Here is a 24936-nt window from a genome sequence, read left to right as displayed (position 1 = left end):
CTCATGGCCACAGTGGAAGTGTTGTGTGGCCAAGGTGAGGCCACCAAAGGCAGCGCAGTTCCCACCGTGCTGCCTGGAGCCCTCACACTGGAGCTCGGTGCCGCTCTGCCAGGAGTCCAGCACCCCGCAGACCCCTGGAAAGGTCCTGAGGCTCAATGAGCACAGACTCCCAGCTGGCCCAGGGCTGCTTCAGCTCCCAGTTCCATTCCTGCTTATTCTAATTCCAGTTAAGGTTGGACCACGTAACTGCCTGAGTCACCCCAAGCCAGAGGTCACAGCCACACCCCTCCTGACTTCCTGACCCACTGTAACCATGAAAGATAAGGATTGTTCTTTTAAACCCTTGGGATCCCTGGGTGGCGCAGCGGTTTGGCGCCTGCCTTTGGCCCAGGGCGCGATCCTGGAGACCCGGGATCGAATCCCTCATCGGGCTCCCGGTGCATGGAGCCTGCTTCTCCCTCTGCCTGTGTCTCTGCATCTCTCTCTCTCTGTGTGTGACTATCATAAATAAATAAAAATTAAAAAAAATAAATAAACCCTTAACTATTGGGGTGATCTGTTCTACAGCAATAGAAAACCAGGCCACTGGCTCTCTGAGCCTCAGTTTCCACAACTTTGAAATGTTTCCTATACATCAGGCTATTGGGAGTATTAAAGAGGTAAGAACATCACTGGTACCTTATAGTATTGAATAAATACTGACAATCATCATTTGGGAAACACACATGGTTTAGAAATCTTGACCAACTTAATAAAGATAATATTTGCAATTTCCCACTGGCCACATTTGCCGATCCCTTTTGAATAAGGGTTGTTATTACATAAATAAAAAATCAACTTCAAGGTTGCTAGTTCTTTCAATAATTGGAGAGAAAGTGGAATTTTAAAAAATGCTTTGACTTCACTTCTACTTCTCATGCTTCAGGAAGCAGAAACAGGTATGAGTTAATGGAGTTTAGAAACACGATCAGAAGAAACACGATCTTTGAAGAAAAGCTGAATATAATTAAACTATAATTTATTATTCACAAAAACATGGGATTTTTATACTCGTTTAGTGAGTTTTATGGAGCACAGATATGTCTGAGGATGACACTGTTTGCTAAAATAAAAGGAAGATATTTTTAGAGCTCACCAAAGGATGGCATGAGTGTCACTTGTTAAAAATGTTTCAAAACAAATCCATATGCATAAAAAAGGCATTTGAAGTGCAAGGATAATAAAATAAAATGAGTTTGTTTTCTCATATATCTTAATGCACACATCAATGTTTTTTTTGCTTAGCATCCATTCATAACACTTTAGTTAGAGAGTATTTACAGCATGAAATAAAGGGGAGGTGGATGGGAGAAAGTACACTTTATCTGGTGTCATATACTCACTTAACAATCTCTAATCACTAATGCTGTACACATCATTGCTTCTTGAAAATTATAGTCACTACTACTTACTGTACCATCAAGTAATAGAACTAATCTCTAAGTATTTTCTACACTAGGAATTGGGACACATTAGATGCCTTTTCCAGGGTTTTAGGTCAAGAGGGGGGGGTTTCAGAAAGGTATTCGCTGAGACATGAGCCCTCCCTATTAAAAAGGTGAGCTGGGGATCCCTGGGTAGCTCAGCGGTTTGGCGCCTGCCTTTGGCCCAGGGCGTGATTCTGGAGTCCCGGGATCGAGTCCCGCATCGGGCTCCCTACATGGAGCCTGCTTCTCCCTTTGCCTTGTGTCTCTGCCTCTCTCTGTGTGTCTCTCATGAATAAATAAATAAAATCTTAAAAAAAAAAAGTAAAGAATCCTTCCTTTAAGTAACATGAAAAACATTTTTAAAAATCCACTCTAGGAATCATGCTCTATAAAACCTCTTTTAAAATTCAAGGATAGGAAATCTAAGACCTTATGAGGAAAATTGACTTGAAACTGCAAATTTAAACTTCAGGACCATAAAATACAAAATAAGGCAAATTAAGAATTTTTTTCTCCCCCATAATCATCCTCATCTTCTTCGCACCACTTGACACTCCAATGAGGTCATCTCTGATTATTAAGTGCTTGCCTTCATGATATAGGAGCCAAATTTCAGTGTATCCCTCCCCCAAATTTATAATGATTTAAAAATGTATACCCCTGAGTGGTGTATAAGACTGTAGAGAGCAATATTGAGGGGATCCCAGGGTGGCTCAGTGGTTTAGTGCCTGCCTTTAGCCCAGGGCGTGATCCTGGAGACCCGGGATCAAGTCCCACATCAGGAACCTGGCATGGAGCCTGCTTCTCTCTTTGCCTGTGTCTCTGCCTCTCTCTCTCTGTCTTTCATGAATAAATTTTAAAAATCTTAAAAAAAAAAAAAGCAATATTGAGAATCAAGAGCTTTTCACACAGGCAGTGATGGCAGTGGACGACCCAGAGGCAGGAAGGGAAACACCGTGAGGTCCTCCCTTGACATCCTTGTAACCTGAGTTCACCAACAGCTCCTATAACAATGACAGTTTTGATTTTTTGGACACAGGGAAGATGATGATTTCATATATTTTTTAATTAAAAATAAGAAATTTCAAATTTAAATTTAATTTTAAAAATAAGAAAATAGAGTATCTTTGCAGAATTAATGCTATGAGAGAACTCCGGGTCGGGAAAGGGTTATTACTCTATTGCCAACTGAGGATGATCGAGAGAAAGACAGAGCGTCTTTCTATTTGGTGTGTTTACAATAGCACAGAGTTACATGGACCACACGGACACCAATGCTAATCATTTTAAGGTATATGCCGGGGATTCATTCGCTCTAACACCTACTCTGTGTTTGACGATGGCAGTGTGGACATGTGAGATCTTTATCACACAAGCCCTGCATCATCAGACCATCTCATATTCAAAGGAACCTGTGAGTTTTTCAAGCTGGAGATTAAGCCCAATAGTGGGTCATGAAGTTAATTTGGTAGGTTACACCAGGGATGTTTTATAACAAAAAAGAAGAGGATATAAAATATAGGAGGATACAGAATACAAGTATTTCATGATATTTTTCAGTTTTAGGCATTTACATATATACATATACGTACACATGTGTGCTCATGTATATATTGAACTACAGAAACACTGACAAATTCTGATAACACAGACCGTCCAGGAGATGCAGGCATATCCTTTCCAGCCTTCTCATAATAATAGTAATAATAACAGTAATAATAATAATAATAATAATACAGGTGTCCCTGGTTGAGCACTACTGTGGGTCAGCCAATGTTCCCAAGCTCTTCTCATGTATTAGCTGTTATCATTCCCCAATAAGCCTAAGAGATGGGTATTAAGACGATGTACATCCACATCTTATGTACAGAGGGTACATAACTTGAACAGCACCTCAGGAGCAAGCAGCAGAGCCGGGATCTGACCATGGACAATCTGAGTGTGGAGACGAGCTTCTATGACCTCTCTGAAAAGCTGAGAAGGCAGGGGACTCATGTCCTCCTGAGACAGCCTGTTCCACTGTCCGAACCTCCCTGAAGGTCAGCAGAGTTCTGGAACGCAGATCTCCCAATTTCTAATCCTATGCCCTCCCTAGACTTCATACGACAGTATTCTTAGTAAAACCTACTTTGTGAAGCTGAAATCAAACAAGCTCAGAATAAATGAAAGATGCATACAAGCGTACTTGAAAGAGAATATATTTATTTACATCACTATTTTCTTTTTACAACTCCTACACTTTTAAATAATAAGATTTTCCAGGAAATCCGGTAAGTTTTAAATTAAGAGATTTTAACTGAAGAAAATTTTCACAATATGATTTTTATTTACATGAATTTCCCAAGAGTTTTAAATAGTTCATTCTGAAACAGCACAATCTACCTAAAAGCTCTCATTTAGAACTTGCAGCTTTTTCCAAAACTTTTCCTTAAGAAATTAGGCTGAGAATCCCATCCTTGTAGCTCAGATTGAACCTGTCAGAATGAACAGTTAACACCCTTACAAATACAAACCTGCTTCATAAACGATCCACGTTTTGGCAGCAAGCTAAACCCATTTCACATGTTTTGATCCTAAGGAAAGATTTTTCTAGACACCTTTGATTGCTTTGATTCGAACTTTCTGGAAGTTTTCTGGATCAGTCACACAGCTGCTATGAGTTGGTATGTATGTAACCTGAGCGCTCATTCAGTTTGTGAGGATGGGCTTAGCTCTGGTTCAGCCGACTCTGAAAGTGACCCACGGGCATTCGGAAATCCTGGGGCAGATTCTGGTGCACCTTCCCCTCCGTGGCCAGTCCTGTTTGGGAGGCTGGCTTTTCCTCTGATATTGCACATGCGAACGACTTACTTTAAGAACCTACTATTCATAAAACGACTTCCAAAAATAACAACGGTCTGACATCCTTCCACGTCACACTGAGAGATTTCAAATATTTATTAGTGAAACTAGAAGAGAGGATAGATTTTCCTAGTATTTTTAGCATGAGTTCCTCTGAAGAGTTGGTATGACATCCATTAAAAAATAGAAAAGATTAACTTTTACCATGATCAAAGCTACAGTTCACAATGAAAAACTTCTATAGCTCCATCTGCCTTCTCTAAGAACAGCTGAGGGCTAGTCTTGAACTTCACGCGGCAGCAATAGAGGTATCATCCACAAGCCGGCCCTGTGGCTTTAAAGCAGGGAAATAAGAAAGGTTACAAAATAGTTATGACAAAAGCTCCCTTCATTGAAAAGATTTTGAAATTCTGGAAACTGTTTCACAAAAACAGGATAAACGTGTACAGGTATCAAGATCACATTTGTCTGGGGCACGTGGGTGGGTCAGTGGTTGAGTATCTGCATTCAGCTCAGGTCGTGATTTTGGGGTCCTGGGATCAAGTCCTGCATTGGGCTCGTTGACGGGAGCCTGCTTCTCCCTCTGCCTATGTCTCTGCCTCTTTCTCTCTCATGAATAAATAAAATCTTAAAAAAAAAAATCACATCTCTCCTTCCTTCCCCCCACCTTGTCACTTCACTTGAGCCTGGGGAGGGAGCTGTGGGGCCTAGACAGAGCGGTTCCTTCCGCCACCAGACACTGACATCGCAGGCCAGCTGCATTACCTCTGCCGGCTGAATCTGCCTCAGTCACTAATTCTCTTCACCCTGTGTCCTAGCAGTTACAGATCTGTCACTGGGAGCGTGTGACAGGGAACCCATCACCACTCCTGCTTCAGTGACAGTTTCATTCTCTCCCTTGCTCGGGACCCTCCAGCATCTCAAGCTTGAAGAAGGCCACAAACCTGAGCTGACAGACCAGTTCCTTGGGGTTTAGGTCTCCCAATCTCCTGTTTGTAAGAAAAGGCAATTCACAATGAATTGGGGTATCTAACAATGACTACTACAGGGCCAGAAGCAGCAGATAAAAACAAGACTCTCCTTTTCCCTAAGGTCCCTGAAAAAACAAAACATATCAGAAGAGTAAAGGCTAAGGTATCACAGTTATCCTTAGGGGTAAAAATTCTGACAGGTTAGCAGCACCCCAGGCAGTCATCAAGGAACTGAAAAAATGCAATTCTTGTAAATAACTTTATTAAGACGATGTACATTAGCAGACCTTTGTGGGAAAAGCAAGAGAACTGGAATTCAGGACATGAACAGAACAGTGTTATGGCGTTATCACCAAAAGCCATTTACTAGGCTTTAGGCAGAATGCTTAGGGTGGGACTCCCTGGGGCAGGGAAGGGAGCACTCCTGCTTCTAGTTTTGTCGCTCTGCATTTTAGGTGTGTATGTGTGTGTGTGTGTATGCACACATACGTGTGTAAGTTAGGCCTCTGACATTCAAGGCAGGAAAAGAATGAATTAAATAATTTATACTTCACATCATCTGTAGTACTGATAAAAGATGTTCAGTTTTAGAAATAGAATAATGGGGGTGCCTGGGTGGCTCAGTTAAGCATCTGCCTTCAGCTCAGGTCATGATATTGAGGTCCTGGGATCGAGATCCATATTGGGCTCCCTGCTGAGCAGGGAGCCTTCTTCTCCCTCTCCCGCTGCTGTTCCCCCTGCTTGTCCTCTCTCTCTGTCTCAAATAAAATAAAATCTTTAAAAGAAAAGGGAAAAAATAATGGCGAAACCTGCTAAAATCCCCAAACACAGCTTTACAAAGGGACAGAAGACAGGAATATCATGCAATTAAAAAGCTGGAATCTACTTTTCAAAGAAAGAAAAACATTAAACCAGCCTTGAAGGAGGGCACTGCTGTCCAGTGGAACTTTCTGTGGTGATGGAAAAGCTCAGGTCGGCGCTGTCCCAACATGGTAGCCACCTGTCATGCTGATTGAGCCTTCAAGTGCAGCTAGTGCAACTGACTAATTTTTACATTAAATTAAATTTTAATTAATGTTAATTTAAATCCTGGTAGGGCTGGCAGCTCTCATTACTGGAATTGCACATCTCTGGAGTTTAGTAAAGGCAGGTACAATGTGAGTCAGTGAGGTTGTTCACTAATGGGGAGAGGGTAATTCTCAGGCACCATCCTTAGCATGACAGCTAAAACAACTGTCACTGTTAGTTCTCCCAACTGATAAAGGAGCCAGCCCCGAGGATCCCAGCCAACTTTTTTGGGAGCAGTCAAGTTACTAGAAGGTAGTCCTAGAAGGTAGTATTTAGGGAAAAAACCACAGTGGTTAGAAAAGGATATATTATGGAATACTACTTAGCCATCAAAAAAAAAATGAAATCTTGCCATTTGCAATGACATGGATGGAACTAGAGGGTATTCTGCTAAGTGAAATAAGTCAATCAGAGAAAGACAATTATATGATCTCACTCATACATGGAATTTAAGAAACAAAACAGAGGATCACAGGGGAAGAGAGGGAAATAAAAAACAAGATGAAATCAGAGAGGGAGACAAACCATAAGACTCCAAACATAGGAAACAAACCGAGGGTCGCTGGAGGGTAAGGTGGGGGGCTGAGCTCACTAGGTGATGGGCATTAAGGCAGGCACGTGATATAATAAGCACTGGGTATTATGTAAGACTGATGAGTCACTGACTTCTTCTGAAACCAATAATACATTACATGTTAACTGTTTTAAATAAAATTTTTAAAAAGAGAACTTCAAGGAAAAAGACATGTTAGTTATGTTAAAACTTACAAATGTTTATTTTTCTGTAACTTTTCCTTATGGATTTAAGCACTACCTGGAAGAGGTTTACTGTGGAAGAAAATGAGAAGACTGTACTAGCAGGAGCTGGGGGTAGGCTGGGTGTACAAGCCCTAGAGGGAAAGGAATGATAGAGATTAATAGTAGACTGTCGATCCTAATTCCTCAAAATGATCAACTCTCATATCTTGGATGGGCTATGTTTGTATGCCTCTGTCTATGCTGACACCCACCCTGACACTAATGAAAGCTTCAGAGTCTGGGAATAGCATACTTTTAGAAGCTCAAATGGCTAAAAGGACAACAGAGACCAACTGTGTGCCCCCATTGCTCCCCACCCCGGCAAGGTGACCTCTCAGACCTTGATGGGAGGAATGGCAGCAGACATGGCCCGGGAATGTGAACAAGTGGAAATGTTTAAAAAGCCACTGGTGTGGGGGAAGAGGAGGGAGCAGGGGTATATGGGAAAGCTCTGTACTTTCCTCTCAATTTTACTATAAAACTAAAACTGCTCTAAAAAAAAAAAAAAAAGCCTTTTAAAAAAACCATTGTTAAAAAAAAAGTCACTGTTTAAACACAAGTGAATTAGAATCATGAAATTTTTCTCTACAATTTAAAAAGTATGATGCTTGGAAACATTAATAAATTCATTTTTGACAGATGCAAAAAGAAGTTGCATAAGTCTGGGAAGATAAACTCTAGGAAGATCACATAGGATACATGAACACAGACTAATTTAGAATTTACCCCATCTCAGATTATGTAAAGAAGGGACAGTTCCTCTAAACTTAAGACAGACACAGAAAGGGAAATGGCCACATAACCCGCCTTTCCAAAAGTGAGTATAAACTTGAAGTAGAAGACGGCCCCCAGGACACACATATATCCACATATACCTGAGTTACTGGGGAAACCACAACTACCTGGAGGGAAGCCTTAATTACAGGTAGTGAGAATGGCTAAACCAGAGGTGAGCGGTGTGCTTAGTGAACCACTGGTGTGGCCCCGTTCACTCTCTCCCACATGGACTCCCACTGTCCTACATGCTCCTTTACTGCGGGAACCTGGAAATGGTTTTACCAGTGTAAAAAATCAAAACACTAAACCCGAGTATAGTTTTCGACAAAGGATCATTTTCAGAAAAGACCCCAATCCAGTATGACACATATAACTGGGCAAATTCAAGGACTGTATTTAGAAAGTTAATCCATTTTGACTATAAACTGGTTACAAACCAACTACAATGTAAAAACATACTTTACTAAGCAGAAGAAAATACAGGTCTGAGGACATAGTGAAGGTAAATCATTATCTACCTAAGGGAATAATAACCTTTGAAGTTAGATTCTGTAAAATAATAGCAAGCTTACAGCAATGAACAGCAATACTGCCAAGTTCATATAATAAAAACAAACTATCAAGTCTCAAAATATTGTTTAGAGGAACTTACGTGAAAGAAACACTTCTGGTTTGTTTCTAAGACTGGAAATTAAAAAAAAAAAACAGACTGTTTCTAAGCCTTACCTTTACAAAAATACTGGTAGGTATAAAACGCCTGAGCAGTTGGTTTGTGAAGTGAGGAAATCTAAGCAGGTTGACGTTGAGAGATGGCAGTTGCTGGTATCCAGCCATCAGGGGGTAGAAATTATATAACATTTCCTGTTCAGTGCCCGGGAGGATCCGTAATCGAATCTATAGCATAACAAGTTGTAGAGAAAGAAAATCAAATACACACGCTTCCAGCCTCTTCATGTTGTCACCCCTTCATTATTTACAAATCTTTCTGGTGAAATACTTTCTCTCTCCTATTCCGCCTTCCAGACAGATTCTAAAACACAAGACTGAAATAGTATGATGCAAGACGAGAGGACTACATGGACAAGAAATGCATAAAAAAAAAATGCATGATTTCTTCGTTTCTACCAAGATCCACTACATGGCAACTTGCACAAATTTAAAAAAGGGGAACATGAGATGGATCAATATGTCTGTGTCTGCGACCAGATAGATTTTATAGTCACAAGGTGTTATGAGATAATCGGTTGCAAAGTATCACTGCTTACATTGTCAACCTAAGACAAATTAGTCATTTCTGGTGTTTTCTTTTAGGGATTTTACCTTTGTGGCGAGGTAAATGATGTCAAGGGAATAAAAGATGTTTGGAAAACTCTGACACTACTTTAGAAAAAAACACAAATTTCTAAGATTTTGGTGTTGTACATTATTTACTTATAAATCAATATATAGAGATTATAATTAATATATAAAAGATTAGGACACTCTAGAAAAGCTTACTCATTTGCAAATGAGTACATCTAGTATGTACATGTGTCAACATATACAGGTACCAACATAACAGCTGATGAGATGTACTATATATTATAAACTTCAATTAGCATGTGGACTTACAGTCCACTTTATATATAATTCTATTTTACAGACAACTAGTCAGGCAGACGCTTCTGAGTATTAGGATACATTCGTTACTCTAATTACGCCCTTGTTGATAACAAGTATTTACTGACTACTGAGCACTGTCTGTTAATCCACGTTGACAGTTAAGACAGTATCCTCAATGAAACATGGTTTTGCCTGAAAGTGTATATTCCATTAAAAACTGTGATGAACTTTCCTACCTCACCTCTGATTTGAATCAGTGAATCAAAACACTGGACTAATTTTGTTTTGTAAATATAAAATTGTGTCTAAATGTATCAAAAATAAGTTAAATTCTATGCAAGATCAAAATCTCTAAAATATTTCACTGATGATTAAGAGAATTGGCCTTTTTCTTTTTTTAAAGTAGGCTCTATGCCCAACATGGGGCTTGAATTCATGAGAGTCGCATGTTTTACCAACTGAGCCAGCCAGGCACCCCAGAGGATCAGGCTTTTAATATGGGTAGTGATACCTCTCGGCCTCAAATTAAAACATACAAACACACACACTGAGTACTAATAGAAGAGAAATGTAAAACTTTCAGGAATTCTATTATAGTCAAATATTTGTGAGTTTTTATTCTATTTTTATTATTTTTTAAAGATTTTATTTATTTATTCATGAGAGACAATGGAGAGGCAGAGGGAGAAGCAGGCTCCCTGTGAGCAGGACTTGATCCCAGGGCAGACCTGAACCAAAGGCAGACTCTCAACCACTAAGCCACCCAGGTACCCAGAATTCTTGTTTTAAAAAAAAGAAAGAAAGAATAACATGTGTGATCTCAATGTGAAAAGCATTGCCCACTTAGTCGACCTCTATACGAATTGTACTTAATCTTAAAAAATGACTACAGGGGCGCCTGGGTAGCTCAGTTGGCTGAGCGTCTGACTCTTGATTTCAGCTCAGGTCATGATCTCAGGGTTCTAGGATCAAGTGCCACGTCAGGCTTTGCACTCAGTGGGGAAACTGCCTGAGGCTTCTCTCTCCCTCTGCCCCTTCCTGCATTCAAGCTTGCACGCTCTCTAAAATAAACAAATCATAAATAAATAAATAAATAAATAAATAAATAAATAAATAAATCTAAAAATTTCCTACTATCAAAATAATAGGAACCACAATTAGCTTTATTAGTTCATTTGTAAAAATTAGATGTACAGCTCCCCATTTCCTGGCCAAACTTCTATATCTATATAAGCAACCCAATGAAATATGACCTATACCTGTTTAAGACCTGAGAACATGAAGGCATCACTGGGCTCCACAGAAATCTCCACATCTTGAACTAAGTTAGTCTTGTTCTGTAGGTGATACTTGACAGGTAAGGATTCTCGGACACGCCCAAAGGATGGCAGATCTGCAGAGAAAGAGGACACGTATCTTTTGGTTAAAAAAATAGTTCACCATTTATGAGTTCTTTTTGTAAATTAATCCCATTCTGTAGACATGGGATTATTTAAATTAGTGATACTACTGCACTCTTGTTTAATAAGAAAATCCTTTGATTGGACAATAGCGATGGGGCTGTGATAAAACAGGCCAAAAAGAATCAAGTCTCCTTTCCAAGCTGATTGACTTAGGGTCAAGAGCTGAATTATTTTAGGAATAATTTTTCAAATCTATAAAACACTTCCCTAAATATCCATCATGGTTCAAGAAGGAATGACAGGCATCACATGCCTCTTGATGGAAGCACACACCATTAGCTATGAAGTATTCTTGCCAAAAACTTGAACCTGAATCTGATCAAGACTATAGATCTCACCAGCAACTCACAGGTCCTTAAAAATGATACAATGCAATTAGCAAAATCCAGACTGTGGGAAGCTCTACAGGATAACTGACCACTTCTTTAGTAAATGAACAGCAAGGAAGAGGGGAACATGGTAGTGGTGAAGTGATGGAGTAGAGACGGAGTCTTCCTGCCTACAGATTTCAACATGTGTATGAGATATCCATCAGCTGCAATGCCAAGACCTTAAAACAATCTAAAGAACACTATGAGTCAATCAGGGATATCACACCACCAGAATTTGATATTACAAAGTTATTGCCCTCTGCCCCTGGATGCTGCCGAGTAAGCATTATTAAAGTCTCCCCTCCCACCACCATCATGTCTAAGTCAGAGTCTCCCCAAAACATCTGAGCAGCTGCGGAAGCTCTTCATTGGAGGTTTGAGCTTCAAACCAACCAATGAGAGTCTGAGGAGCCATTTTGAGCAATGGGGAACGCTTATGAACTGTGTGGTAATGAGAGACCCAAACACCAAGCGCTCCAGAGGCTTTGGGTTTGTCATGTACGCCACCGTGGAGGAGGAGGTAGATGCAGCCATGAACGCAAGGCCACACAAGGTAGATGGAAGAGTTGTGGAACCAAAGAAGGCTGTCTCAAAAGATTCTCAAAGACCTGGTGCCCACTTAACTGTGAAAAAGATTTTTGTTGGTGGCATTAAAGAAGACACTGAAGAACATCACCTAAGAGATTATTTTGAACAGTATGGGAAATTTGAAGTGATTGAGATCATGACTGACCAAGGCAGTGGCAAAAAGAGAGGTTTTGCTTTTGTGACATTTGATGACCATGACTCTGTGACAAGACTGTCATTCAAAAAAACCATACTGTGAATGGCCACAAGTGTGAAGTAAGGAAAGCCCTATCGAAGCAAGAGATGGCTAATGCTTCGTCCAGCTGAAGAGGCCAAAGTGGTTCTAGAAACTTTGGTGGTGGTTGTGGAGGTGGTTTTGGTGGGAATGACAACTCTGGTCGTGGAGGGAACTTCAGTGGTCAAGGTGGCTTTGGTGGCAGTCGAGGTGGTGGTGGATACGGTGACAGTGCGGATGGCTATCACGGATTTGGTAATGATGGAAGCAACTTTGGAGGTAGGGGAAGCTATAACAATTTTGGCAATTACAACAATCAATCCTCAAATTTTGGACCCATGAAAGGAGGAAATTTTGGAGGCAGAAGCTCTGGCCCCTATGGTGGTGGAGGCCAATACTTAGCCAAACCACAAAACCAAGGTGGCTATGGTGGTTCCAGCAGCAGCAGCAGCTATGGCAGTGGCAGGTTTTAATTACTGCCAGGAAACAAAGCTTAGCAGGAGAGGAGAGCCAGAGAAGTGACAGGGAAGCTACAGGTTATAGCAGATTTGTGAACTTAGCCAAGCACAGTGGTAGCAGGGCCTAGCTGCTATAAAGAAGACATGTTTTAGACAATACTCATGTGTATGGGCAAAAAACTCGAGGACTGTATTTGTGACTAATTGTATAACAGGTTATTTTAGTTTCTGTTCTGTGGAAAGTATAAAGCATTCCAACAGAGGGTTTTAAGGTAGATTTTGGTTTTTTTGCACCCATGCTGTTGATTGCTAAATGTAAATAGTCTGATCATGACGCTGAATAAATGTGTATTTAAAACAAAACAAAACAAAAATTATTGCTAATTTTTAAAGTGATGATAATAGAAGTGTAATTATATTTAGAAAAACACTGATATTAAAGATGCAGACAGAAATATTTATAGATGAAACAGTAGCTGGGATCTACTTCGAAATAATGGGGGTAGGAGGCATATATAGAGGTACAGATAAAACAGGACTTATCATTATCTACTTTTGTAAATGCTGGGCACTTTTCATAATAAAAAATTTTTTTAAACCTTAGAAGCTAAAATAGATATTCTTACTATATTCTTTTTACCAAATACAATTTGATGCCATTACCTGCATTCACATGGAGGGGAATGTTTTCTACGATCACATGTGGCAGAGTGATGACGGTACTGATGACAGGGACATTTCCCATGGCTGAAGTCCTGTGGCAGAAAAGTGCATCTTTCAGATCCACATTTGATGTAAAAAGGTAAATCAAAAACAGAAAACGTGCATATTCGCCAACTTATTTCAAAGGAATTACTTCAGAAAGTAATTCAAAAGAAATTACTTACACATTTTCTAGACCTTTATTAATAGTAGTTTTGTGAAAAGCTTTTAGAATCCTGTTTGTATTTTGAACAAGTGTCACAACCCAAGGCTGCTGTTTGGTCCCAGTTCCAGAATATAAATCAACCACACCACGAAGCATACCATTTGACACCGTGTTTGGTACCAAAATGATCAGTGTAGGTGGCACTGTGGTGACTGAAGTTATGATAGAGACCTTATCACCTTGTGGCCAGGTCACAGCTGAGCACCAGACCACTTGCAAGCATGCTGTCATAACTACACTAGAGGCTTACAGTAGGAACTCTGGAACTAAAAATATTGTACTATCAATAAACACAGTGGCATTCCAGCACTGCGGAGATAAAGTGAGCAACATCAGGAAACTGATAAATACTTTTCCCTCCATTACAGTGAGAATGGGATCTGCAGGGCCAGCTGGCAGCCCCCTGACCAAGGAAAGCCCTTCAGAAGAGGCTGTATCTGGGTGGGGAACAGCTGATGCTCTATGCAAGTTATTATCCAGCAAAAGCAACAGGAAAAAACATCTAATCCCTTATCATTAAGAAATTTGTCTGTATGGTACTACAAACAGGATGGGAAAATTAAACAGTGCCTTCAAAATCCTGTTTTATTTTATTTTTAAGATTTTATTTATTTTTTCGACAGAGAGAAAGAGAGACAGCGAGAGAAAGAGAACACAAGCAGGGGGAGCAGTAGAGGGAGAGAAAGAAGCAGGCTCTCTGAGCAGGGAGCCCAATGTGGGGCTGGATCCCAGGACCTGGGACCATGACCTGGGCCAAAGGCAGACGCTCAACTGACTGAGCCACCCAGGCACTCCAATCCTATTCTAATTCCTATAAACATAAACTAAACTTCAATGTGGTAAATTCAGAAATGGGGAAAAGAAAGATGTCAGTTTTTTAAAACAAAATTATGTTCTTTTTCCTTTCTCATTTTTAGTATATCCTATCCACTGTTCTAAAATTTATGACAAAATTGAGCTGTGCTAAGAAAATAACACATGAAATATCACCTATCTACCTCCCAGTCTAAGGAAACAATACAGCTGAATCTTCCCACCTACCCTTTCCTGCTTGCACCTCCCCTCCAGAAGTATCCTGGATTTGGTATCTATCATTGCTATGTATTTCTTTACACTTTTCCAAATTATGTATGTAGCCCTAAGAAATATACAGTATTCTACATGTTTTCCAATATTACGTATGTGCAATGTTCAATGTTCATATTCTGAACATCTGCAGTTGCTCTGTTAGTTAATAGTTACCAGATATAGCTCTGGTTAATTCATTTTCACTGACAGACAACATTCCATTGTATGATTCTGCCACAGTTCAACCATCTTCCTGTTGATGGATATTTAGTTATAACTTTTTACTATTATAATCAGAGGTGCAATGAACATTCTTACATATATTCTTGGTGTGCACATTTAGGACTTTTTTTATGACTAAAGGTTATAGACATCTTCAATTTTACCTGGTACTGTTGAAAAGATATCCAAAGTAATTGTCCTATTTTATACTCCACCTCTTTTGACAAACTGTGCTTTGCTAAACCTTTTCATTTTTCCAAATTAGTGGGAGCACGTCTGAATCTCAGATTCCTCATTAGGTTAACCCTTGTTTACTAACTAACAAGTAACCCTTGTTTACTCCCTATGTTTACTATCTGGCTTCTTTTGTTTCCCTTTCACAGCATAATCAAGATTTTGCTCAACTTTCTGTTAGGGGACTTGTTTTTCTTATGATCTGTTCTTGATATGAATTCTAATACTTTGTCAGTTTTACATGTTATAAATAGTTTTTCCCAATTTGTATTTTGTCTTTTCACTTTCTACATGGTATTTTTAAATGAACTAAGAAATTAATTTTAACAAATTTATCAATTTTAGTGTCGTATACTTTTACGTCTTATTTAAAGAAACTCTTCCCTATTCCAAAGTCATAAAATAATTCTCTTATTTTCTACTAAAGTAGTAACATTTTGCTTTTCACAATTAGAACTTTAGTATACCTGGGACTGATTATATACAATATATAGTAAAGATCCAATTTTTTCCCAAATGGAAACCCAATTGTTCACCACCGATTATAAAATAATTCCTTTCCCCACTGATCTGCAATGCTACCTCTTTAAAATATAATTTCCATATGTGTAGATCTGTGTATCTATTTCTAGACTGTCTCTTCATTTACATATTCCCAAGCCAATACCATAGCAATGACTACTGAAGCTTTACAATAAGTCTCCGAATTTAGATGACCAAGTACCTCTGTCTAGTTTTTCTTTTGGAGTATCTTGACTATTTATAAGTTTTTGCCTGTCCATATAAACTTTATAATCAAGAGTGTCAAGTTCTATAAAAACAAAACAAGCTATTGAGATTTTGAAGGAAATTGTACCGATTCTATAGAACAAAGAGTATCAGACCTATCCAAATCCTACCCAAGATCACTTTGTATGTTTCCCCATTTAAGAACTTCTTTTATGTTTTAAAATTTTATTTTTTTCTCCATATTGGTAACAAATGTTTTCTATTTGATATATTCTTACTTACCTTATAATTATTGCTGTCATCTAAATGATACTTATTTTAAAAGTACACTGCTAGAGATTACTGATATATAGAAAGCCAACTGATTTTTGTATATTGAATGTTATATCCAGCAACCTCACTAGAACTCTTTAGTGCAAATAATTTGCTTGAGTTTTCTCTGCAGACAATCCTATTGACTGCAAATAAGACCAGTTTCTCCTAATGTTTTTCATGATCTTGTTATGAGAATTCATTTGGTTACAATTTCATCAGTATATAAGTCACAAATTGTGACAAATACAAATCAAAGTTTAATGATCCTTTTTAAATTTTGTGTTTTTGACAAACAGTTGGTGATAGTAGGTGACTTCTAGTCTTCTCCCCAGGACTGACAACAGCTTTCAAATATTAAATGACAACAACAAATAATAAAGGCATGAAAATAGCACAGACAAGGAAAAAAAGATAGGGCTGCTATAATTTACCTCTTCCAGGAGATAATATAATGCCCAGTTGCCACTCCACCTTCAACATTTCCAACAGATGGGCACCGAAGACAAAAGCATTCACTAGCACTCTCTCCAGTCTGTAAGACAACTACAAGAAACAGTCTTTATAATCCTTATGCAATGATTTCCTCTATGAAAGCAGAGTTTTACCTCTTTCAATTGAGCAAAAAAAAGAACACTTTATCAGTTATACATTCTTTATATAGACCTAAAAACTAAGGTGCAGAGATGTTAAATGCCTTTTTCAAGGTCACAAAGTCCTTATCCAGGGTTTTTTCTAATACATCAATATTTCCTTATAACAAAAACAGGTGAAGGAGCTGTAGGCCTATGACAAGTTCCTATGGGAACTGATGAAAAGGAAAAGTCTGGAGTCAGGATAATACCATTTGGTGATTACTTTTCTTTCTCCAAAGGAAACATTTCACGGTAAGGAACAAGAAATTTTTAACTAACCCTTAAGGTACTCAGAATGCCATTCTAGCCAACTCTGGCTTTCTCTGACAAACATACATTACTGACACCATCAAATGGAAACCCATTACATGGTGCCTCATTATTGCCCAATTTGGTTATTTACCTCTTAAACAAAGATGCTGTCCTCTTGCCAAGTTTAGCCTAAAAATGATGACAAAACAAATGCTTATCGGAACCAAGGCCTCTCTGCCTGTCAGCCTTTCACAGCCTAAGGGCCACGCCTTTAATGCAAACCAGGAAAAGGGCCTATCTAGTGCCGATGTCAGCAAATCTGTGTGTGAAATGGTTCTCCAATGAAGAAGGCTGTGATAAATTAATAGTTAAATGTAGGTAGAAACTAGAAGTCAAAGGGAAAAAAGCTGGGCCAACCTCTACTTTAATTAACTACTTTTAAGTAATTTTGAAGAACTAGGAAATGATATTGTGGCCCAGTAAATAAAACACACATTAATTCAAACCTCTTAAGATGCCTTTTACTAAAACCTGGGACATTTATATTGTTCCCTGTCCCCCACTACTCCACCTCACTCCACCAAGTCCTCCTTAATTCTAAGAAGTTAACCAAAATGATACAATCTTTATTAACATTAGGGTCAACTTTATGACCTAGGAAAGTTGTTATTTTTAATGTATCTAACACAAATTTTGTAATGCATTAGTTCTGGTGTTCTTAGAGGTAGTAGACAGAATAATGCCATGCCACTCCCTTCCCTAAAGATATCCACATCATAATTCCAGAACGTGAATGTGACCTTACATGGCAGAAAGGACTTCACAGATGTGATAAAGGATCTTAAAATAGGAAGATTATATTGGTTTATCCAGTCAGGCCCAATATAATCACAAGGGTTATGAGGGAAAGACGGAGGTACCAGAGAGTCTGAGAAAAAGATGTGACAATGGAAGCAAAGGTCAAAAAAGAAACATCTGAAGATGCTACGCTGCTGGTTTTGAAGATGGAGGAGAGCCATGAGCCAAGGAATCCGACTGGCCTCTGCAAGCTGAAAAAGGCAAAGGAAAGGATTTTCCCTAGAGCCCAGAAGGAATGCAGTCCTGCCAACACCCTGATTTTAGGACATTTGACCTCTAGAACTTTAAGATAATAAGTCTGTATTGTTTTAAGCCACTAACTTTGTGGTAATGTGTTATGGCAGCAATAGAAGACTAGGAATGGGAAATTAAAGGTAGGCATTCTTCATTAATTAGTTAATTAATTAATTTTTTTCTTCATTAATTTAATAAGCATTTATTACCCAACTACTATGAGGTTGGCCATACAAAGAAGAGACTAAGTCATGGCTCCAGCACAGGGTGTAGTAAGGGTGTCATAACTGTAAATAAATAATTACAATAGAATGGGGTAAGTGCGACAAGAGACTCTGGGACTAAAGAAGGAAGACTACCTAGCCCTGCTTGGGAAGATCAAAAAGCCAAAGCTTACATGAGTCTCAAGAGCAAGAAGAGTTCGGCAGGTTGAAAGAGAAAGGGAAGGGTTTGGGGCATAATTTTGAACTAACATGTTCAAAAACAGATGGAGGCAATGTTTGCTGAGTGCAAAAAGTTTGGCTTGATCCAAGTCTTGGAAAGAGGAAGGGGAACTAGAAAGACTGGTGCAGAGAAAGCTGGAAAGGCGAGCTGCTCTGGGAAAGGTCTGGAATGTCATAAAATTTTTTAAGTGGGCATAACAAGTTCAGAATAGTTTCTGGAGAAATCAAACTCTGCCAGCAATATGAAGGCAGACTAGGGGAGAGAATGGCAAGGTATTTCTGGAGGCCAGATGAGAGCTGGTGAGACTCTGGATTCAAGAGACACAAAAAAGGGAGAACATGGTGTGGGGCTGGATGTGCACCCACAGAGGGAGTCTACCTAGTTTGTCTGTGGTTTCTAGCTGCTACTAAGTGTACAGTGGCTCCTCTAGCTGGGCTGAGGAAGGCAGACAACCTAAGGGTGCAGGCAGGTGGAGTCTCTGTAGGAAAAGTAAAGGGAGCCTAAGTCAGGATCCTGGAACTGACCAAGAGTTAAGGGGTAAGAAAGGGAATCGGCAAACAATGGACAAAAAACTAGCTGGTATGGAGCTGTTAGCAGACTAGCACTGAGCTAAGATTTTCATATAGATTATCTCATACACACTGTCTTCTTTAACTCTGAGAAGTGATAAAACAAACAGCCCAACATAGCAAAAGAGCAAGTAGTAGGACCAGGAATTGAATCTAGTTCAGCGCTGACTCTAAATCTCATGATTATTCCAAGTTAGCACAGGGAGGAGGAAAGGAAAAAGAGGACAGAGAAAGTAGAACCAGAGACTCCCGAAACTGCAAGAGAAGACCAAGTTTCAAAAGACGAAAATAAAACTGATGAAAGCATTCTGAAAGCAAAATTGTTTTTTTTATTAGTATTACCTCACAGAATCTGGGACCTATTTGTAGCATTTAAATAGAGAGGCTTAGGGACATGGTCGATTTTATCTATTTTACCTATACTCCTTTATGATGACTTTCCTACATAATGCTTAGAAGTGACTATGAAGACTGCTTGCTCTTTTGGTGTCTTGAGAACCGAACACGGTGTCGTATAGAGAACTCAATAAATATCTGTTGATTTACTGATAAATGCTGAAACTTATTTACACAGCAGATGCAAAAAAATATATTGGAATTCTAAAACTTCTTATCTCATTGCAAATCAACTATATGACTTGTAACACTGAAGCCCAATAGCAGACAGATAAACAGCAAATAAGTGACTCATTTATATTTGGCTTAAGAATATATCATGATTTTTTTTCATACAATATTTACCCTTACAATACAGTAAGCACAGTTTTGCTTGGGTTAACATTCAAACTCATTTTTTCCTTCTCTTTTAATAGCTCAAGAGGCATAAAAGCCCAAAGTAGAATGCACCAGAAAAATAATATCCTAGGTGTAAATCACTTCTCTAAACTGTTTTAGTTGATTTAGAAAACTTAATGTCTATTTTTCTGTATTTTCCCAAGTTTCTTTAAAAAACATCTTTTGCCATCTCAAATTATACTTAACAGTAAACATTAATTAAAAATTAGTAAGAAAAATCTATAACAAAATCCAAACATGAAAAACTATTTCATTTTCAAGTACATTTTTCAAAGAGTCATTTCCTTATAGTAGCAAAAATCTTGTCTTTTAAAATACAGCATACTCAAGCAAACAGTAAATGACACCAATCCTACCGTAATTCTAAATTTATTTGCTTTTGTGAGTATCAGTTTCAATTACCCTCCCTTAGCAAAAAGCTGACTCTTACACTGGCAATCTACACACACACACACACACACACCCCTGTCTTCTAATTAAGTGGGATGATCCACATTCTCACCTTTGTCCACTTGGGACTCTAGTTGATCCACTGGGGTCATAGAAGGAGCAAGTTGTAGCTCACTGGATACAATAGTGAGGGCCCAGGGAGAGGCACTTAAAAGGTCCGTCATCAATAGAAAGGGGATGTCTGCATAGACCCTTTCCAGGTGCTCAAACTGTCATAAATGAAGACAAAAGGTCAGTAATCCACTTTACTTTTTCTATTAACTTCTATAACTGAAATGATTTCCAAAATGCTTCACAGGACCATACCTTTGTAGAGACAAATTTAACCGCAACATCAAATGGGAAGACAGTTTCTATAGTTACGGTTTCATCCTGCAAGACAATTTAAAGGGCACATTCAATGGCTTTTCTAAACTTAAAAATAGTTTCAAAAATAGAAGGCATGCAAAACACAATCTGTAACTGATTAATAAATAATCCCATACATATTAAGAAGCTAGCATGTTCCTCTCAGATAATATTTGTGAAAACCTACATAGACCACTATTTCTAATAAATTATCTTATGGTTTTATAATAGTTCACACTGTCAAGTGCTTTCTAACACATTATTTATATCAGGGTCTGCAAAAGTGGGGAGGCAGGCACTGTCACCATTTTACAAAAGAGGAACTAAAGTTTAAGGAAGGTTAAATTGATTGGCCTTGGCCCACAAACCTAGGGGTGCCAAGCTTAGAATCGGAGTCTTCTGTTTGCCTAAGTTCTTTACCGTGCCCCAATGCGAGATGACTAATAATAACAATAAGATATGACAGTGCTATAATCGCTATACCTGCATTACATAATGTTCATAATAGCTCAAGGAAACAGATGCCATTATACTCGCCATTTTACAGTAAAGTGGTCACAAATAGCTAGGAACTGACAAAGACAGAAATTGACCCAGATCTGACTTGAAATCTGTACTGTTAACTAACGTGCTATTTCTCATCCCTGAGTCTATTCAAGAAACAATGAGGTTACTATGGCTCTGGAACCAAGCCACCCACCCCACTGGTGAGAACTCTTTTTAAAAAAGTCATGTTGATTAAAAACTCAGGCTGTCAAATGCCAGGAAGATGTGGGTTTTAATCCTGGAAGATACATACTTATTCACCATGCAGACCTTGGGCACACGGAGGGGACCCTAAGGTGGGGACACGGTCTCTGAGTGATTTCATGATCCTCGCAGGGCTGCTGACAATGAAGTGAGAGAATGCATACACAGCACTAGTGGAATCGCCAGAACCATGTTTATTGTTATTATATGCTTCAAGGATTGCCTCTCAATACCATCAAGCTAACTTTTTAGGAAGTATAGTAAGTAGGATACTAGTGGTTGAAAACACATGCAGGGGTTCCATGAATCTAAAGCCTAGGTCCTCAGTATCTCCCCCACAGAAAATATCTATGGAAATGAAACAGCAACTCAGTGAGTAGCTCAGATGTGCCCTACTTTAAATTTCCACATGGCCTATGAAGTGGACTCATGTGCAGGTAAAAATGAGATTTAATCCCATTAAGGGAAAAGAATCTACATTTAAATTTCCAAAAATGTCTTACAAATAACATGAAGACCTGTAAGACAGATATTCCATGAGAAAGGTGCGTCTTAGTAAACTAACGTTGACAGATAATCACCAAAGCCATTCGTGAAATTATCAACACGTTAGCAAATTCAATGCTGTGCTAAGCCCTGAAGTCAAAATACCTGTTTAATGCCTTTTAACCCTGTATTTTCCAAACATATATGACCAATTCATTCTTTTTTGTGTGACATCTATTTCTATTCCTCAGTATTAGTGTCCCTTCCTCAGTATTAGTGTTCCTCAGTATTAGTGTCACATCTTGGGAATGGACTGGCTGATAGAAGAATAAATAGTTTCTCTTGAAAAACTAAAAGGCAACCTACTGACAGGAGAAAATGTTTGTAAATGATATATCCAAAAATAAAAAAATAAAAATAAAATAAAATAAAGTAAATGATATATCCAATAAAGGGTTAGTATCTAAAATACATAAAGAACTACAACCCAACACCAAAGAAATCCAAATAGTCTAATTAAAAAGTGGGCAGAAGACATAAACAGACATTTCTCCAAAAAAGACATACAGAAGATCAACAGACACAGAAATGATGCTCAACATCACTCAACAGGGAAATGCAAATCAAAACCACAATGAGGTATCACCTCACACCTGTCAGAATGGCTAAAATAAAAAAACTCAAGAAACCAGTGTTGGCGAGGATGTGGAGAAAGAGAAACCTTTTTGTACTACTGGTGGGAATGCCAAGTGGTATAGCCACTATGAGAAACAGTACGGAGGGTCCTCAAAAAATTAAAAATAGAATTACCATATGATCCAGTAATTCCCTGGAATTACGCCTGAAAGCAGAAGGCCCACATAAAGGAAAGGCATATGGAGCTGTTGCCAAGATGCTGCTGCATTTAAACAGCGCTGCCAGCGATTGGTATGATTCTTCTTAAGTGAATTTTCTGCATTTTAGCACCAAAATCACTTATTCATGCCCCTCTTGATGGAACTTTTTCAAAATTTATCCCATACTTCCCTGTCCTTTAAATGTAGAATGTTCATTTTTAAAAAGAATTTTAACAGCTTTGTTGAGGTGTAATTGACATAATAAACTACACATATGGAAAAAAAAAATAAATAAAAAAATAAAAAAAATAAAAAAAAGTAAATGATATATCCAATAAAGGGTTAGTATCTAAAATACATAAAGAACTACAACCCAACACTTGGGTGAGTATGCACCCAAAGAATGTGAAAACAATAATTCAAAAGGATATATGCATCCCTATGTTTACTGTAGCATTATTTACAATAGCCAAATTGTAGAAGCAACCAAATGTCCATCAACAGATGAATGGATAAAAAGATGGGGAAGGATATATATACACACCCACAAGGTGGAATACTATTCAGCCATAAAAAGAATGACATCTTGCCATTCACAATGACGTGGACAGAACTAGAGGATGTTATGCTAAGCAAAGTAAGTCAGAGAAGGACAAATACTATATGATTTCATTCAGATGTGGAATTTAAAAAACAAAACAAATGAAAAAAAAGAAACAACCCAAAAGACTCTTAAATCTAGGGAATGCGCTGATGGTCACCGGAGGGTAGAGCAGTGTGGGGTGGGGGAAATAGGTGTCCCAGGGTAAGAGTTAAAAACAAATGGCACATATCTCAATATCATGTCTTGAGGACAAGAGAGCAATGCACACCACTGGAGCTTGAGTCCAGGATCGTTACTATGTAGCAGACAATTACTTTAAAAAGGTATGTTCTGAGTCTACTAGAAGTTATCAGAAGTAGAAATGACATCCATGGCTTAGGACACTAAAGCTGCACAGAACTGGACTGTTCTTATTTTGTAGATGAGGAAACTGGCCAAAGGTTTACATGGCCAGCCTGAGCTGCAGGTTAGGAGGCCATGCTGACACTGGCACTCTCACCTCCTACTTCACCATCCAGGATTCATTCTAGTGCATCCCGCTAGGTGAAATTGATATGCCTTCCCTCCTTCCACTTGGGAATACTCCTAACTCTCTTAGGATGAAATTGCCTCTCACTGATTCATAAACAGCTGACAGCCCAGACGCTGTGCCGTAAACATACTACAAATGGACAAACTGACTGGTTGCCTTCTCTGCCCACCGAGGGCCCAATTCCTGAAGGCTGAAACAACACAGACAAGACTAATAATAAACAGGAAATATCATGCTTTTCCATTACTAAAAGAGGATACAAACAATTACGTACAATATGGTTAAATTTAAATAAAAACACGGCTCCCCCAAACCACTATAAATAGAAAAGAGACCGATAGAAAATACACCAATAAGGTGACAGCAGTTGCCTCCAAGCTGCTAGGACCATATTGGCCTTCTTATTTTCACTCTCTCTTGTCTGTGCTTACCAGAAACAATTTCCGTAGTATTTTTTTAAAAGAAAAAATATTTCATAAAGGGGGACCTCCCATCTTCCAAAATCTTCAGCATATAACCAACTTAATAGATTTTTGTCTATCGTGATTTTATAAGGAAACATATAGGTTTAGAGCCTCAAGACTTTTTTGCAAAAGATCTCAAACCCCTTGACTATACAAAAAGCCATGGTGGCCAATTTTCTAAAGTTTAAGCAATGACTCCATAGTATACCATTTATAATAAGTATAAATGATAAAAACCCAAGAGATGTTTAATTAAAATTTGTAGTATTTTTTAAAAATTTGTAATTGGGAGCCTGGATGGCTCTATCTGCCTTCAGCTCAGGTCATGATCCCAGAGTCCAGGGATTGAGCCCGGATTGGGCTACCTGCTGAGCAGAGAATCTGCTTCTTCCTCTCCCTCTGCCTGCCACTCCCCCGCGCTTGTGCACATGTACACTCTCTGTCAAATAAACAAAATCTTAAAAAAAAAAAAAAATTTGTAACATACTACAAGCACCTAAGCTGCTTATCTTTTTACACGTAAACTAAAAAAATACAAAATAGGGAACACTCTCCACATAGGATGCTTC

At 38.6% G+C, this 24936-nt stretch overlaps 1 protein-coding gene and 1 pseudogene across 1 annotated transcript in view; one reads left to right on the top strand and one right to left on the bottom strand.

Moving 5' to 3' along the window:
* Positions 1-3648: 3648 nt before the first annotated feature.
* Positions 3649-24936, bottom strand: part of TRAPPC11 (trafficking protein particle complex subunit 11) — a 49039-nt gene continuing 27751 nt past the window's right edge. The window contains exons 24-30 of the mRNA XM_041752330.1: positions 20654-20719; positions 20400-20556; positions 16545-16656; positions 13281-13372; positions 10783-10916; positions 8648-8815; positions 3649-4641 (exon numbers count right to left, since the gene is read on the bottom strand). Of these exons, the coding sequence (XP_041608264.1) occupies positions 4597-4641; positions 8648-8815; positions 10783-10916; positions 13281-13372; positions 16545-16656; positions 20400-20556; positions 20654-20719 (774 nt within the window). The 3' untranslated portion in view covers positions 3649-4596. The remainder of the gene's footprint in view (positions 4642-8647; positions 8816-10782; positions 10917-13280; positions 13373-16544; positions 16657-20399; positions 20557-20653; positions 20720-24936) is intronic.
* On the top strand, positions 11710-12536 carry LOC121489360 (annotated as a pseudogene).

Source organism: Vulpes lagopus, chromosome 4 (assembly GCF_018345385.1).
Source record: "Vulpes lagopus strain Blue_001 chromosome 4, ASM1834538v1, whole genome shotgun sequence".
In the NCBI taxonomy this organism is placed as follows: Eukaryota; Metazoa; Chordata; class Mammalia; order Carnivora; family Canidae; genus Vulpes; species Vulpes lagopus.
The sequence above is the reverse complement of the archived record's forward strand: the minus strand, read 5'-3'. Positions and strand labels throughout refer to the sequence as shown.